Source organism: Nomascus leucogenys, chromosome 17, assembly GCF_006542625.1.
Source record: "Nomascus leucogenys isolate Asia chromosome 17, Asia_NLE_v1, whole genome shotgun sequence".
Classification (NCBI taxonomy): Eukaryota; Metazoa; Chordata; class Mammalia; order Primates; family Hylobatidae; genus Nomascus; species Nomascus leucogenys.
The window spans coordinates 66,225,864-66,242,730 of NC_044397.1; the positions used below are offsets into that span (position 1 = coordinate 66,225,864).

A 16,867-nucleotide genomic window follows, 5' to 3' on the forward strand; every position below is an offset into this window, starting at 1 on the left:
AAGTTTACATTGAAAAGATTAAGAATCAGATCAACATGTTTAATAATCGACCTCATCAGAAGCCCCCATATTGTCAAAGCACAGATACTCCTTTATGAATAAATATTACTTGAAGGTATTCCCAAAGACAAGTCCAGTGTTGATAGATTTAGAAGCTCATTCAGAGTCATAGCATGACAAAGTATATGTTCAACTGCAAAATACCATATAAAAAATTAAAACAAATTATGCTCACTTGTTTCTCTCTCAAAGAAAAGACATTTGAAATTTAAAAAGATGAACATTTAAAAAGTAAGACTGAAATGGCATGAATAAAAGAAAAGCTGAACAAAAACACCAGCTAAGTACAGAACCCAGGAAGACAACAAACAAGAAAATTCCAGAGCCAGGCTGGATATTAAAGAGAAACCCATCTACTGGAGAATGGCAACTGTTACTATGAGCTTTCTCTAGCTACCTCTGCCTTTGGATATTTTTTAAAAATTTATTAACCTGACAGCGGGAAACTTTATACAGATTGCCCCCTGACAGGGTGCCAGTTTGGTATAAACACTGTGCTATCTTTTTCTTTAGCATAAAAAATCAAGAAACATGTTAAGTGGAGCCAGGTGCATATTTGGGCAAATGTGCCTGCCTCTCCGATTGCCTCTGCATTCCCAGGGAAGGCCTGAATAATCAGGGCAGCCCAATAGCAGAACTGAACCTTCTGCCCTTCCTCTTCACATTTACTTTCTTTTTAATGTGTGAATGTCTGATGTATTATTAATCCCCAAATATAAACCAGCAAGGTCGTCAATCAAAGAAAGTGCCAATTCTCTCACAAATTAACTGTTGGCTGTCTCATAACAAACAAGGTCCACTTGAAACGGTCAAGTGAAATCTCAACGTTGAAGTGGGAGAAAAACGTATTTGGTCAATTCTTGAGAAGGGGAATGCTAGCTGTATAATTAAAGCAGGTAATTAAGAGAGAAAGCAATCTTCTTAAGGGCTGAGCCTTGGGAGCTTGAATCTGGAATGCACCTCTATTTATTAATTATGACAGAAACTGGGCTGGGTGAACTACAAAAACACTGTAATGCCATGTAACCTTTAAGTCAGAAACATCCAAGACATTCAAGAGACTAAAATGGGATCATTTAAAGGAGTGATGATGTACAGATTAATCTCATTTCTAATACCTTATTTCCTGTTGTTTTTAGGACCATTTAATGACAACAACAAAATACAAGAACCACAGTAATCAAAATAAAAGGGGAGAAAAAAGTAAAACCATATCAGTATTTTGACTTGCTAATGTGCTACCATGGAGTATCCTTGGACACTGCAATATTGAACTTCCTGCAGAGGCCTGGCCTGAGCACCCCAGGCATAGCAAAGAGCTAGCAAAGGCAGGCACAGAGGAAGGTCCCCACTGACGATTCTGACATATATTGTGCACTGTCCCCCATTGAAGTGCACTTAGAAATGAGCAGCTCCACAAACAAATATGGTGAAAACTTTGAACACCAGTGCCTCTATGGATTTATTTTTATTTCAAAACTTACACACTCATGTTATTTAAAGTGGATTTATTTATCCATGCAGCATTACAGTGGTTTTTCTGGGGGGGGGGCGGGGGGAATCTACTAAACTAAAATTGTCCAAATGCACACAGCCTCTCACTGATTTTTTTTTAAATACCCCAGTGCATTAGACTTTCTTAAATGTAAGAACTGTATCCAAATGTGCATTTTTTTTTTCACTCAAGTAGTCAGCAGCATGACAAGGGCTTGTCTGACTATTAAACCATAACTGATTTTTGACAAAGACCTTATGCATCTCACTTACTTCCACAAATACAGGTTTCTACAGATTTCTTTTAAATAACTGTTTTTGCATAAATCTATTACTCAAATTATTTAGTTGATTTAAAAAACACACTTAACATTTCTTTAGCAAAACTTTCTTTGGTGAAAAGGGGTATAAATTTTCAGTTGATATAATATAGAAACTTTTAAAAATACAGAAGCATGATACATATTTTAAATAAATATATTTCTCTAGGGAATTTACCTCATCACCTCCTAGCTAAATCCCTCTTAGGTTTAAGCTCTTGGTACTGATTACTGGCCCCAGAATAGTTAATCAGAATATTATAAATACCCAATGTACTGAAGCCTGGAGAGAGACATTTAAATAAAGTAATGAAGACAGTGATCCCATAATGAAGCCCTCCACTGATGCACGGGCGTGAGGCAGCCTCACCCCCAATTGCAGTCCCCATAATGCCCTGCAATGACCTCCACGCTGACCTGCAGAGACCACTGTCTCAAGGGGTGACAGACAATTTAGTCCTTTATCCTTTTGTCATTGAAAGCGACTCTGCTGCCATAAATTCTAATCAAGTCAAACTGGATGGCAATTTGAAAGAAAAAAATCTTATAATGCATGTTTCTGTGAGAAAGATCACAGAAAGGAAAATAAATACACAATACAGTACATTCTATAGCATGGAGGAATCCCTGAGCCAACTTTAAGGCCTTTTCCAACAGCTCACAGATAAATGGCATTGAAAATATCCACTCTTACAAGTATCATTGCATGCAATTTCTTTTATCCTAGGAAAGCACAATATCAGAAGAGAAAATCAACCACAAATTTTTTACTTTGGATGCAATGCTTATACATGGTTTTCTAGCTCCATCTCAGCTCAAGGCTCTTAGCTATGTGCCCAATTCATGCACAGTGTAGTACGACTGAGAAGCCAGCCACTGTGACTAACACAGCCACCCAAGATAGCTGGGACTTAAAGGAAAGAAATCATGAGGTTTAACTTCAAACAATAAACATTTTCCCAGGAGAAACACTGTTAATAAATCATCTTTCAAATCTCAAATATATATGGGAGAAAATATTTAGGGCATGTTTTATGAGATCTCACTTCTTTGGCTAAGAGTGCATGGGAAAACTTTAGAGCACATATTTTTTCCAAGGATATATATTACTTTTATCCTTTCTGCGGTCATTTTCCCGACCAAGTTGTTGATGCTACCATTTGAATTTTAGCATCCAACTTGACTGAATGTGGAACACTGAATTCTTGATGGGCATAACTAAAAGTGAAGCACCACATTGACACGAGTACTATAAATGTCACTAGAGAAACACAGCAACCTCTTCCCTTTAAGATTGTTTGCCAAAGGCCAGTTTTGAGAATGGTTTCCAATATGTACATCACTAGGCACATATTAAATGACTGGCTCTATGTAGCATCACTCATCTGATCACACAGCTAAAGCCCTGTGAGACACAGCGCCAGATTCTCTGATAATCCCCCACCCCCAACCACACACAAGCCTGTTCTCCTCTATGCTGTTTCTTACGGCTCAGAGCTTAGCATAATACAGTCATGAACTGAAAAAGGAGATAGTTATCCTACAGGCTTTAGAAGAATAAATAATGCATCACTTAATGATATTACCCAGAACTACCTAACCACATGCTTCTCAATGAAATGTGGATTCATCTCTCCTAAGTGTACTTTAGTTTCCACGGCTGTTCAAGTTAAGCAAAACGTTACCACTGATGTAATTACTTTATAAAACACAAGGGCCCTTTTCTGAACTTTCCACTTAGGCTGGCATATGGCTTCTCCTTTCTCCTTCTGGTATTCTGAGCTGCTCGGAGCACTGAAACATTCTGCACAGTATGTTTCCCTTTGGATGCTGTTAAGTGCAGAGGTGCAATTTAAGGAGAGGCATAAAAGGCCCAATGGTTCCTGGAATTTCCTTTGTTTATCCATAGAGGGCATCAGTATTAGCCTTTCTCCTGCAGTTTTGGGCTGAAGGTACCATACTGTGAGGGAAACAGACTTGTCCTCTGGACTGCTAATTTGAACAGTACACAGATGGGGGAAGAGGCTTCAAAGAAATCCATTTATACTGAAATTTCAGGTACAATAAAAAAAACCCCGAGCTCTGCTTGTCTCCTGTTGTTGGTTAATGTCTCTCCATGAAACTAAACATATCAAGATGCACATGATTTGTCATAATCTGGCCATCTCATTAGAGAAGCCCAATTTTCAATAATACAGTGTATATGTAGAAGAGTGACAGTTTGAGAGAGACAGTGAGTATATTAGAAAATTATTGTTTAGATAAAAACATAGATGCTGTCAACTATTGAGGAAGAATGCAATTCTTCATTATCAAGTAAAGGGTATAATCAGGACTACATCTAAAAGCAAAAAACAGACTTGAACATATGCATATCAAAGAAAATCATGGTTCCTTAAATTGTGTTGCCAAAGTTGCTAAAAATTCTGGGACAGAATTACTCTGGAAACTTTTAGTCAGTTACGTAAACTAGAATTGCTAAGGCCAAGTCCCAGTAATATCAAAAAGTAAGAGCATAACAGGTCCCCACAAAGGAAACCTCTTCCTCCTGATCCTTTCTATTCTTTCTTTCTTATATTGTCTCTATTTTTTTCTCAAGTTCTCAAAACTGTTTATCTACTGATTTCTTCTTGACCTAATTGGAAACTGGGAAATACCCACATTGTGTTTGAAAAACCGTCTAGAGACCAAAGGCAATTAAGTGAATTCAAAAGTAATGTAAGATGTAGATTTTGCTGTGTTTTCTCACACAAACTCAGAAGTTGAGAATTTCAAAATGAAAAGTGGATTCCTTCTAAAATCCATTACGATTTTAACATTAAACTACGAATCCTTAGTAAATGCCATTAAACTTTTAATTCAAATGTCTTTGATCCTCTTGGAATTTTTGAAGCTTTTTTCTCTACACATGCAAATCAGTAAGACATAGCATAACAAATCTATAACAGTGTTCAACACTGGGAACCCTAAACAAATGAAAAAAATCAATCACCTCTCTTTTGGATTACTTGAAAGAAAACAAGTTGGAGCTCCAAGCTGAAGTCTACAAAATCCATTTACTTTTATTTTAAATGCACGCAAAGTTTAGGAACAAAAATGTAGTATCTGTAGCTTGTTGAACTCAAAATTGATTACTTTTTAAAACTCAAAGTGCTTACTTAGCATACTCAACATTAGAGGGGCGTGGGCATGGCTTTTACCTTTCTGTAATTTATCATTTTATCTGACTTTTCTCACTAACCTCCTAAAATTGAAGTGAAGGTTTTAATACATAATTCTTCCTATATGGATAAAAACTTACACTATAAAAAATATTTCTTTGGGGTGAAAATGCTAAAACCCTAATGCGCAGGTTTGGAAATTCATTTCAGAGGTGGCATTGCTGCTTTTCAAAGAAGGGGTGCTACCAAAAAATTTCTTGAAATTGGAATCTAGTATATTGTTAAGCATAAAACAGTATTGTACCCAGAGAAGATCTGAAAGGCAGAGTTTCTCTGTGACATCTCTCTAATGTTTGATTGAGTAAGCATTTAAAACTAGGGAAAAGCTTGTCTGTTGAAGCAAGCTAGCCTAGAGTTGCCAAACTCTCAGGGCAGCTTGCTTTCTGTCAGTTAAAATAAATAAATAAAGCCTGTGTTTCAAGCCGAATTGCTGACTTTCTTAACAAAGTAGTAGTCTATGTAATGATTTTTTTTTTTTTTGAAGTTCAGGTGCTTGATTGTTTCTTACCTGAGACCAAGCAGTACTCTGCCTGATATATATATGTCAGGTTAGTATGTATATCTATGTCTATGCACTTGAAAATAATTAAAAGCAAATGTTTCAGGAGCAATTGTTCTGAAAACCTAACGTCACTCTGAACCCTAAAGTGCTTCTCCAGCAGAGACATCCATTAACATCTATCACTCAGGCATGCGCCTCAACAACCCGCTCCCCTTTCTGATTAGAGATCACAGTTGCATGAGTTGTCTTACAGAGTGTCATCTGTTTGAATGACAGATGTCTTTGCTGGAGTGGCATTCTGCTTGTTCTTGTTTTGTTTATGAAACAAAGATTCCTAAAAGGTCTTGGGCTGCCTCTACTTGTAGTTATGAGGCTGTAAACACAATGCTGAAAAGGAGAGGGGTAGAGGAGGGAATCAGAGAACCTGTTTTCTTTCCTCATCACCTTTTTAAAAAAAGAAGAAATATTCGTTCTGATTGTGATGACACAACGTTATTTCTCAGAGCAATTCCTGTGTCCACCTTTGTTTACCTGGCATAGCACGACTTGTACTGATATTTTTCAGTTCTCCTCTCCCATCTTTAGACGACAGATAATGTCTTTACTCACCTTCCCCTTAACAAAAGGCTGCGAAGCAACCTGAAACCGAGTCGATATTTACTCAATAAATGTTAACAAATTCTCACAATGGAACCGATTTCCTGATTATTATTACTTTTTATTTTTTTCCAAATAATTTCCAGCCTGGGGACTCTAGCAATATTTGACAAGTCAAAATGGGCAGCGAATAAGTTCCTTGTTGGTAAAAGTTTGGAGGACATCCTCCTAGCCGGCTGGAATCAGCTTCAGTGGCTTAGCACCTCCAAGATGCTCCTTTTTAGTACTTACGAGAAAACTGAATGAACAACAGAAAAAAAGGGGGGGTTGGGGGGGTTTGGATTGCTCTTCCGGACAACATGGTAGTACTGAAATGAAATACCTAGACAGACTTACCGAAGAGCTTGCTGGGAGTGTCCTCGCTGTCATTTGATTCCACAGGCGCAAGCAGGGGCTCATTCAGCTCGCTGTCTGAAGTAGCAGCCTTGTCCTCACCTCTCAACTCCGCATTCATTTCACTCCGCACTGACAGCAAGGGCTTACTGACTTGTCCAGCTATCATTGGATCCTAGGATGGGCGAAAAGAGTGAAGGGGAGGAAAAAAAAAGTGGCAGCTTTAGAGTGCGTGTCCTCTCTCTCCCTCTCCCTCTCTCTTCTCTCTCTCTCTTCCACACACACTCTCCCTCTCTCCTCTCTCTCTTATCTCTGGCTGCTCCCGCTGTTATTGCTGGCTGCAGTCAAGTGAAGAGCTATTACAGATCCGATGAGTTCTCCATTACTCCCCACCCTATTAAAGCTCAACTAGCATGTGAGAGATTCAGGAGGCTTCGGAGGGAAAAAAAAAAAAAAAAAAAAAAAAACTTCTTTGAAAGCAACCTAACCAACACGGCTTTAATTGTGGGATATGCTTTTGTGCGAATGTTTTTACACCTTGTTCTGTCTTTAATGCAGTAAGAAAAAAGAAAGTGCTGGGCTTGTACTTCAGCAACATACTAAAAAGGAAGAGCACCCTATGGAGGAACCACGGGCTATTTTAAGAAGCCTTCTCCCCGGGGGAGAAGCAATTAAACCCTATCCCAAGAGCAGAGAAAAAAGATAGGGAGAAAAGAGACCTCGAAAGGCTTTCAATGGAATAAAAGATATTTCTTATGTAAATTATATAAGCACCCTTAGAAGTTGGCTTCACTGGTCCCAGATTGGGAACCGGAGCTGACCCCAAATCAAATGAACATTTTAAAGCAAATAATACACAACACAATACACGAAAATTGATTTAAATTTTTTTTAAGGAATTGGGAAAATACTTACAAACTGTGTTCAATAATTCGGATACCTAGAGCATCGTACACCCAGAGCATTAAAGAAAAAGAAAACAAAAATCGCCTTCAGAAAAGACAAACTTTCCCCCCTAATTATTTAGATCTGCTTTATCTTCAGCTCATTAAGGAGGGCATTTTAGGATCAGAAATATTTTCCAAGTGTAGTCTTTTATTCCATTTGCAAACTGAGATGCATAATATTGTTTTGGCACAATATCGGATGCAGAAGGAAAGGAAGAGCAAAAAGTGCCCTTTTTGCGAGATCTGGGAGCTATTTATTGCCAAGTTCATGCCTAAATGGTTCCTGAGCAGGAAACAGGTGACCAGCACAGAAGCAGGTGGGGCGGCATGCTCCCGGGTCCCACCATTGCATTGGTTGCGGTATGACTGTGTTTTTTTTTTTTTTTTAATGTATTCATGCCTGAAAAGTGAATTTGATATGACACATGATAATCTATGAAAATGTTAATCAATACAAATAGTTTAAGCTGTCATCAAATGCACTTCTTTAGTCAATACTCATACCATTGAAAACAATGTCACTGTCACCAGGGCTTAATTTGCACAGCACTTAAATATTGGACTCTGTGCATCAATGCACTTCTTCTTCAAATACTGTAGGTAAACACATTTTCTCCCTATTTAAGGCTGAAGCACTCAGCACGCATTTAGCTGAGCCGAATCCTCCCTTTTGAATACCTTGATAGGTCCACTGGAGGGCAAAATTAATACTTAATTGAATCTCACAGTCATCAAAATAATCAATACTTTTTTATTATTTATTCTTTACAGTCTGTTGACTGTTTCAAACCTCTGAGGGAATGGTGGAAAGGATTCATGGCTTCGAAACACTGTCATTTAACAAGGTAATTTTCAGTGGGGCATTAGGGGTTGTGAAACATATAATAAAACAAAAATGGTGGCTTATAATAGGAAGAAAGAAAAGAATTATATTTCTGCCATCTAACAAAACAGGATAAATAAAAAAGCAAGTGCAGAGAGAGAGAGAGAGAGAGAAAGGAGGGGGACGAGGGAGAGAGAAAGACTGGCTTTTGAAGGGTTTTATCATATCAAGAGCAGAGCCGAGCTTTCATAATGCTGACATTTCTCATCCTGACAATCCTAAACAAGTGGAAAGGATGAGATCGCAGATATCATCTTTCATCACATTCCCCAGCTTAAGAACCAACATGACAGCTCCTCTCCCCTTTACACTGTTAATTACTAAATAAAATACTACGCTCTGTCAGCACCAGATTATTGCAGATAGCAACCACAAACATTTCTCCATTGTTTTTCCCCCTCAGAAATGGTGACACCTACCTTGAACTCTTTAGAAAAGAAATTAGACTTATCTCACCATATTGTAAATATTTGAAATATAATCAATGTAATCAATGTGGTCGATTCACAGTATTGTCAGCTTGAATTTGCTAGTGATAGATTTGCATTTTGTTTACTGGGTCTTGCTGCTGGGATTTGGAGCGCTTGAAACTTGGGGGAGATGGGGGAGGCAGGCAGAAGGGAAAAGAGACACACGATTCTCAAGATTTCTCCAGATCTCTTTCCTAAATATCTAAGAAAGCATGCATGTTCGAGTTCCGATTCAGTTGGTGGGTGGGTGGTTAGGGAAGGGAACAACGCTCGTTGGTTGACCTCGTGGCGTTCCTAAGTATACTCGCCACGTGATGTCAGGATCCCAGGCTTACATTCTAGTCCACTCTTTTTACTTTATAAAAGGTTGAACCCTCAATCTCTCTAATCTAAAGGAAGGGGTGTGACCGGTACCTTTGAGACACCCAGTCTCTGTCACTGTACTGCTCATCTGAGCATTTTTTAAGATAATGTTAATGATAAACATGTTGAGAATAGCAGTCTTATGATAAATCAGACATGATTATTAACGTGCCAGTGAATATCTGGGTAAACTTAAGAAAGAATGTTCTACTCTTGCTTTATTTGTGAAGGGTCAAACTGAATCCCGAATCACACTGACGAGCTGAAATGCAGCTGCTGAGTTCAAGTGCACTTAAATCTTTAAGATGTTCTGTCTGGCTGATGTGTGCAAAACATGCACTGGCAGATGGTATATGTTCACTGACCATTAGCTCTTCTTCCTTAAATTACTTTTATGTACCTCATACATGGCTAGGTTCCCAACTAGTGCCTCTCACTGACTTGAGCTTTGAAAATCCAAGAGTTTGTCATTCAAGTACTCATTTAATTTTTTTTCTTACAAAACACTTTACCTTTTCCATAATGCAGCTCTAGCCCATATATACATATATGTGTGTGTCTGTGCGTGTGTGTGTGTGCATGACATGGTTAAACAGCAAACCCCTAGTGAGGCAGAGAGCAGACAGCTTTTAATCACAGCTGCAGCCACTGGGGGGTCCATTTGAAAATGTGTCACAAGCCGTAACCAGTGAGTACAGACTTATAAGTGATGGGGGAGTGCCTCTTTCAAGTAGCACTCAGCTTGGAAGTCATTCTCTCTCTGCCAAGAGCCATAGCAGTCTGTGAAATCCTTTCTGTCGGAGTGAAGAGAGGATTTTCCAACATGCATCTACGTAGGTGCTTGTAGAAATGCAAAAGACCTGCAACTTCAACCTGTACAAGGATCTCTGCAGCGGTAAACAGGAACAGAAATAGCTAGTGCCGGTGAGAAGTAAAATAGAGCTGATGAAGACTTCTTACTTGAAACTCTGAAATTGTTACTATCACAATAGAAGATGTTGAGACTTCTTTGCAATTCGTTTATCAACCCTGACAGAAGAAAGTGACTAGTCCACCATGGAACAGTATTCCATGTGTGCAATAGGATGTGGCATGTGCCAATACAGGACACTCATGGGGCCATCAGAGACCCAAGAACCAGATGGCGGAAAAAGGAGAAGCAGGAGAAGTAGTTTCTATTAGCAAAATCGCAACAAAAATTTTCACCGTGTCCTACAAAGAGAGGACTGCAATCACCATCAGAAACTACACAGTGATTATCTGTCCACTTCAAGCATTATTAGGGAATAAAAATAGGTCCCACTTATTGAATGCCTTTACTGGACAGTCTCCTCAGATGGATCTAATGTTACCCCAGCTATGCAAGGTATTAGCCCCACTGTATGGGTAAGAGACGGAGGCTCAGTAGGCTAAGTTTCTTGACCCAAAGGCACGCAGCTAAGTGCTAAAGCTGCATTTTCAATCCTGGCAGATTCATCTCCAAAAGCCAGCACCTTTTTTACCCAGTAGGCATTGAGTGAAAAATTCAAGGTTTATGGACTTAGTAACTCATGGGGTATCCCAGATTTTGGATGATGAGCCAGAGCCAGTGGCTGTGAAGGGTGTTAAAGCCTGGATAACCTAGTCCCAGACATACTGTGTGTAGTATCATCTTCCCTACAGAATGTAGGAACAAAACAGCTCTCTGGCTGACATTGCTTGAATGAAATCTATGGGGCAATATGGTATAGTAGACAGGACATCAGATAGTGTTCAATACCCAGGCTTGCATTCAGCTTCACCCTCTAGATAAACATGGCAATCCACTTAACCACCTTTGGCCTTGGTTTTCTTGTCTAGAAAGTGAAAAGGCTATAATAAAATGATATTTCCCAAAGTGCATTCCACAAAACACTTGCCCCAAAAGATACTCTACAATGAAAGAGTTCTGCAGTCATACCCGCGTGGAAAACTCAGCAGGGAAGTCTACCAGGAAAGAAGTCGATCTAACTCTCTTATTCTAGCACTTTCCCAAGATTATCTGACAATGGGAGGTCTTTGCCTTATATTATCTAATAGATCTGGAATGGGCAAGGTTCGATTATCTGTATATCACTGCACTAATTTTTAATGATTCTATAATACTAAGCTCAAACACTTCTACAAGTATATATTTGTGTAGTGCTTCTCACATTCTAACAACTTTTTACCTAACTAATGTTTCTTAGTTTATGTGTAGTTAGCATATACGATATATGATTTACTATATACTAACCATATATACTGTCATTATATGCTAACTTCTGATGTACTTTCATATAATTTTTAAATAGAGATGTCCCAGTGTATTCCTATCATAAAGCCTTTAAAGAGTAGATACAGGGTACTGTATTAAGGAGGAGAATTCAACTTGGGCTTTGTGTTTTTTTAACCGCACTGCTAAAAATAATACCACATAAACAAATATGTAATTCAGCTAAAGACCTTCAATAATTTAACCAACAGAGTTTTGATAAGCATATTCATTCTCATTTTATAGTTGGAGAAACTAAAGATAGCGAGATAACTCAACAAAGCATCCGTGTCCAGTGGCAGCCACATGGTGGAAATACCCACACCTCTCTACACTGAGCTTGAAAGAGGTCCAGCATATTTTTACGTACATGCAAACTAATGATGAAACAGTCCATCAGAACGGCTTTGAGGAAAATGCAAATAACATAGACAGGCTTCAAAAATCCAGGGAAACAATTCATTTGGTTGTGAAGCACCCAAGTATAGTAAAGTTATACAATACACAACAGATTTATTCCTAGAATTCAATAGAAAAATTACATTCATTATAAAGAAAAAAATGTATTGGATTTTACCTCCTCTCAAAATGCTACATTTCAACTTGGGAGAAAGGATAGAAACAAATTACCTACATCCAGTTTAAGATGCAAACACACCGTCGTATTTTGTGTTTAGTTTCTCCCACGGAGAAGAGGTAAAAATTGAAATCAAAAAGAATTAAGAGGAAGAAACGAGGCATTGGTAGGTTTGGGGAAAGGGTAACTTCAAGTGTGAATATCATTACCTTAGTCGTGAAAAAAAACAAACTTACTTTCTTTTATTAATTACCAAATATTATTAATTAGTTTAGCTCTTGATATGATATTTAACATAAGAGTATTTCTCCCAAAAGTTATAAAACATTTCTAATTTTTCATCATTCACTATTTCCTTACCTTTTCAGGAGTTTTTTTAATAAGAACTTCTATTTGACTTTCTGAAATAAGACCATATTTTATTTTTAGAAGTGTTTTTTATTGATGTAAGTATACGTATTTATTGTAGAACATTTTGAAAATTTGGGAAGATCAAAAAAGGATGCTAAAAGTATTATAAATTCACCCACAACGGATTATTTTATTTTAAATTTCACTTTTTGGGCTGCAAACAAAAATTATTTTGAAAAAAAGTGGAAAATCCTACATTTCTAGCAAATATTCAACAGACAAAAATGTCCATTATAATGCACTTCACTATAAAGCTTATACATGCATACCTTTGATTGTTCCACAGTAGATTTTCACAGCCAAATATTGATCCCAGCATGCACTTCCTCAGCTCAACATTCCCAACTGCTATCTTTTTTTTCCCTGTGTCTCTCCATTTTGCAGTAAGTGTTGAGAGGTGACAGCATGCTGGCAGTCCTTGCAGCCATCGCTCGCTCTCGGCACCTCCTCTGCCTGGGCTCCCACTTTGGTGGCACTTGAGCCCTTCAGCCCACCGTTGCACTGTGGGGGCCCCTTTCTGGGCTGGCCAAGGCGGGAGCTGGCTCCCTCAGCTTGCAGGAAGGTGTGGAGGGAGAGGCGCGGAGGGAGAGGCGCGAGCAGGAACTGCGGCTGCGCCCGGCGCTTGCGGGCTGGCTGGAGTTCCGGGTGGGCGTGGGCTTGGCGGGCCCCTCACTCAGGGCAGCCGGCCGGCCCTGCCGGCCCCGGGCAATGAGGGGCTTAGCACCCAGGCCAGCGGCTGCGGCGGGTGTACTGGGTCCCCCAGCAGTGCCAGCCCACCGGCGCTGCGCTCGATTTCTCACTGGGCCTTAGCTGCCTTCCCACGGGGCAGGGCTGGAGACCTGCAGCCCGCCATGCCTGAGCCTCCCACCCCCTCCATGGGCTCCTGTGTGGCCCGAGCCTCCCCAACGACTGCCACCCCCTGCTCCACGGCGCCCAGTCCCATCGACCACCCAAGGGCTGAGGAGTGCGAGCGCACAGCGCGGACTGGCAGGCAGCTCCACCTGCAGCCCCGGTGCAGGATCCACTGGGTGAAGCCAGCTGGGCTCCTGAGTCTGGTGGAGATGTGGAGAACCTTTATGTCTAGCTCAGGGATTGTAAACACACCAATCAGCACCCTGTGTCTAGCTCAGGGTCTGTGAATAAACCAATCAACACTCTGTATCTAGCTGCTCTGGTGGGGCCTTGGAGAACCTTTGTGTCTATACTCTGTATCTAACTGATCTGATGGGGATGTGGAGAACTTTTATGTCTAGCTCAGGGATGGTAAACGCACCAATCAGCGCCCTGTCAAAACAGACCACTTGGCTGTACCAATCAGCAGGATGTGGGTGGGGCCAGATAAGAGAATAAAAGCAGGCTGCCCGAGCCAGCAGTGGCAACCCACTCGCGTCCCCTTCCACACTGTGGAAGCTTTGTTCTTTCACTCTTTGCAATAAATCTTGCTACTGCTCACTCTTTGGGTCCACACTGCTTTTATGAGCTGTAACACTCACCGCAAAGGTCTGCAGCTTCACTCCTGAAGCCAGCGAGACCACGAGCCCACCAGAAGGAAGAAATTCCAAACACATCCGAACATCAGAAGGAACAAACTCCAGACACGCCGCCTTTAGAACTGTAACACTCACCGCGAGGGTCTGCGGCTTCATTCTTGAAGTCAGTGAGACCAAGAACCCACCAATTCCAGACACAGTGTGGCTGAAATTTTCTTTAATCCTATCCCAAAATATATAAGTATTCTGTGAAAATCAAGCAGGACATTCAAAATTAAAAATAAATGCTGCGTTTAACAGTGTCGTACTAAAGAGGGGACCCCATGGATATTGCCTATTTTAGCACTAATTACTGGCAGGACCGTGAATTGCTCTCTCTTCCATCTTGGTTCCCATTCCAGTGTGGCTTTCTATATCCCGTGAAGGATATTGTGAGACTCGGCTGGGCGCGGTGGCTTATGCCTGTAATCCCAGCACTTTGGGAGGCCTAGGCGGGCGGATCAGAAGGTCAGGACTGCGAGACCAGTCTGGCCAACATGGTGGAACTAAAAATACAAAAAATTAGCGGGGCATGGTTGTGGGCGCCTGTAATCCCAGCTACTCGGGAGGCTGAGGCAGGAGAATCGCTTGAACCTGGGAGGCGGAGGTTGCAGTGAGCTATCGTGCCATTGCACCCCAGCCTGGGTGACAGGGCGAGACTCCGTCTCGGAAAAAAAAAAAAAAAAAGATATTGTGAGACTCAAGTGAGGTAATGTACAGATAATGTATATGAATATGTTTTGAAAGATGTTACACAAATAGACAAATAGACTATTTTCTACAATACCGCTTCCCACATTAAGGTATCTAACTGACTGGGAGTTACTTTTCTCTCCACACTCTCAGTTTGGAGCACGAGTCACCAAATCATTGAAGTTGAAGACTCAAATAGATGCTGTAGGGGATGCTGTGGGGGTGCTGCCCAGATCCTCCCTTTATTTTCTATTTTTTGAGACGGAGTCTTGCTCTGTCGCCAGGCTGGAGTGCAATGGCGCCTTTAGAACCAAGGCACTCATTTCCCAGTAGCCAGGCATGTTGCCCCTCAATGGCTCACAGCAGATGCGTCTTTTCTCAGGAATTGCTCCTGCCTGAAAGGAGCTGCCTCTCTCAAGGTCATATCTGTTGCTCTGGGGCAGCCTGGATTTTGCCTTATGGCCTGCAAGCCTGAAATATTTACCATTTACCTCTTTACAGAAAAAGTTTGCTGACCCATGAGCTCCACCCTGGGTTTGATCAGTCGCCTTAATTGATATTCATGCTCCAATGCTAGCATTCAATCAGAAAAGCCACATTCCAGGCATGGCCAGTACAAACACTGTTCACTGACCACCACTCCCTCACCCTGCATTTTGCTGTTTAGTATCATTTATATTAATTTGGGTAGAATTAGTACCTTATTGATCAGCATTAATGGAGGTTAGAAATGGGTTATTTGGTTAAATTAGTCATATTCAAAATATGTATTGGCTAAAATATTTTGGAGAGCTTCCCCACCTTTGTATGAAAGCAGAGGATATTAATGATCTAGCAAGTGCTTTTGCCTATGCTTATAGATCTTGCTCCTAGAACTTTGCCATAACTACCTTAATGAACCTTCATGCAAGGTATGCTAGATTCATCTAAAATGACAGAGAACTATGACTTCATTAAGCTTTCAGACAAGTCAAGTAAACTATTTGGAAATAATTGGTAATAAAAGCATGTTTAATAAATATCTGAATGTGTGGCAGCTCTTGGTCTGAGAACTTGTTTTCATCATAACCAGAATGCAAGGCTTTGAGGATGATATAGCAAACCCTCACTCATCTCTAACCATAATGGTAGTTTTGATGGCCTATCATTATCTACCAAAAATAACCTAATAGTTGTGCATACAAGTGTTGCCGCAGGCCATCTGCAACACCACCCACTGCACCGGGTGATGACCCCTAGTCAGATGAACAATGTATTAGAGGCAAGCAAGCTAGTTACACAGTAAAATAAAGTCTAGAGCTTCTGTTAAAAGGATGTCCTAGGCAAATTATACTATTTGCTATTCCCACTAATCTCCAACACTTTATCTAGGGAATATTTGGTTAAGGTGAATGTCCAGAATCATCTTGAAAAAAAAAATAATACAGCAAATATAGGATTTGCTTTGGTGTAACAGCATGGTGTTTCATTACTAACAATGAGTGTGCACATACGGGCAGTTTAAGGGTCTCTTGTCTTTTTGTTGAACCTCAGATAAGTGTCCTCTTCTCCTGTCAGTATCCACATAGGGTCTCTATCCCTCTCCAAGTCGCACCATGAATCCCAGGTCCTCTTAACTATGCTTATACTCTAGAGGCTACTCCAATTGATAATGAAAACAGATGCAGCTGTATTTAAACACAGACAAGCAAATAAGCCAAACTGCTCATCAATGCAAACCTGTAGATTGAAATAACAACATAACAATCAATCAAATAGGAGTTTGCCACTTCTGGACTTCTACAAAGCATCTAGCACACAGTTGGACACACCTCCTCGGAATCCTCACCTTGAACCTCTGCAGCTCCTTTGCCCCTAGGAGGTTAAAATGACTGTATGAATGATGCTTCATGTGTACTTATCTGGGAAGAAAGGGAGACACTGGTATTGACAACCTAATAGCACCATCAATTCAATTTCTGCTGCCTTTGTGAAAAAACATCAATACGAGTTCAATCCAGGCTCATCTAGATCTGGTCTTTTGGTAATGGGGTTATACAGCAGTATTGACATTGCATACCCATACCCTATATTCATACACTCTTCATAATCTGATGGCTTCAAATAGCTATCAGGATTTAATCAGAATACAACTC

At 40.3% G+C, this 16,867-nt stretch overlaps 1 protein-coding gene across 1 annotated transcript in view; it reads right to left on the reverse strand.

Annotated features, from left to right (window-relative positions):
- The window catches only part of LOC100601868 (POU domain, class 6, transcription factor 2), a 227,951-nt gene that overhangs the window by 119,973 nt on the left and 91,111 nt on the right, over window positions 1–16,867 (reverse strand). The window contains exon 2 of the mRNA XM_030795618.1: window positions 6,591–6,762. Coding sequence (XP_030651478.1) covers window positions 6,591–6,762 — 172 coding nt within the window. The remainder of the gene's footprint in view (window positions 1–6,590; window positions 6,763–16,867) is intronic.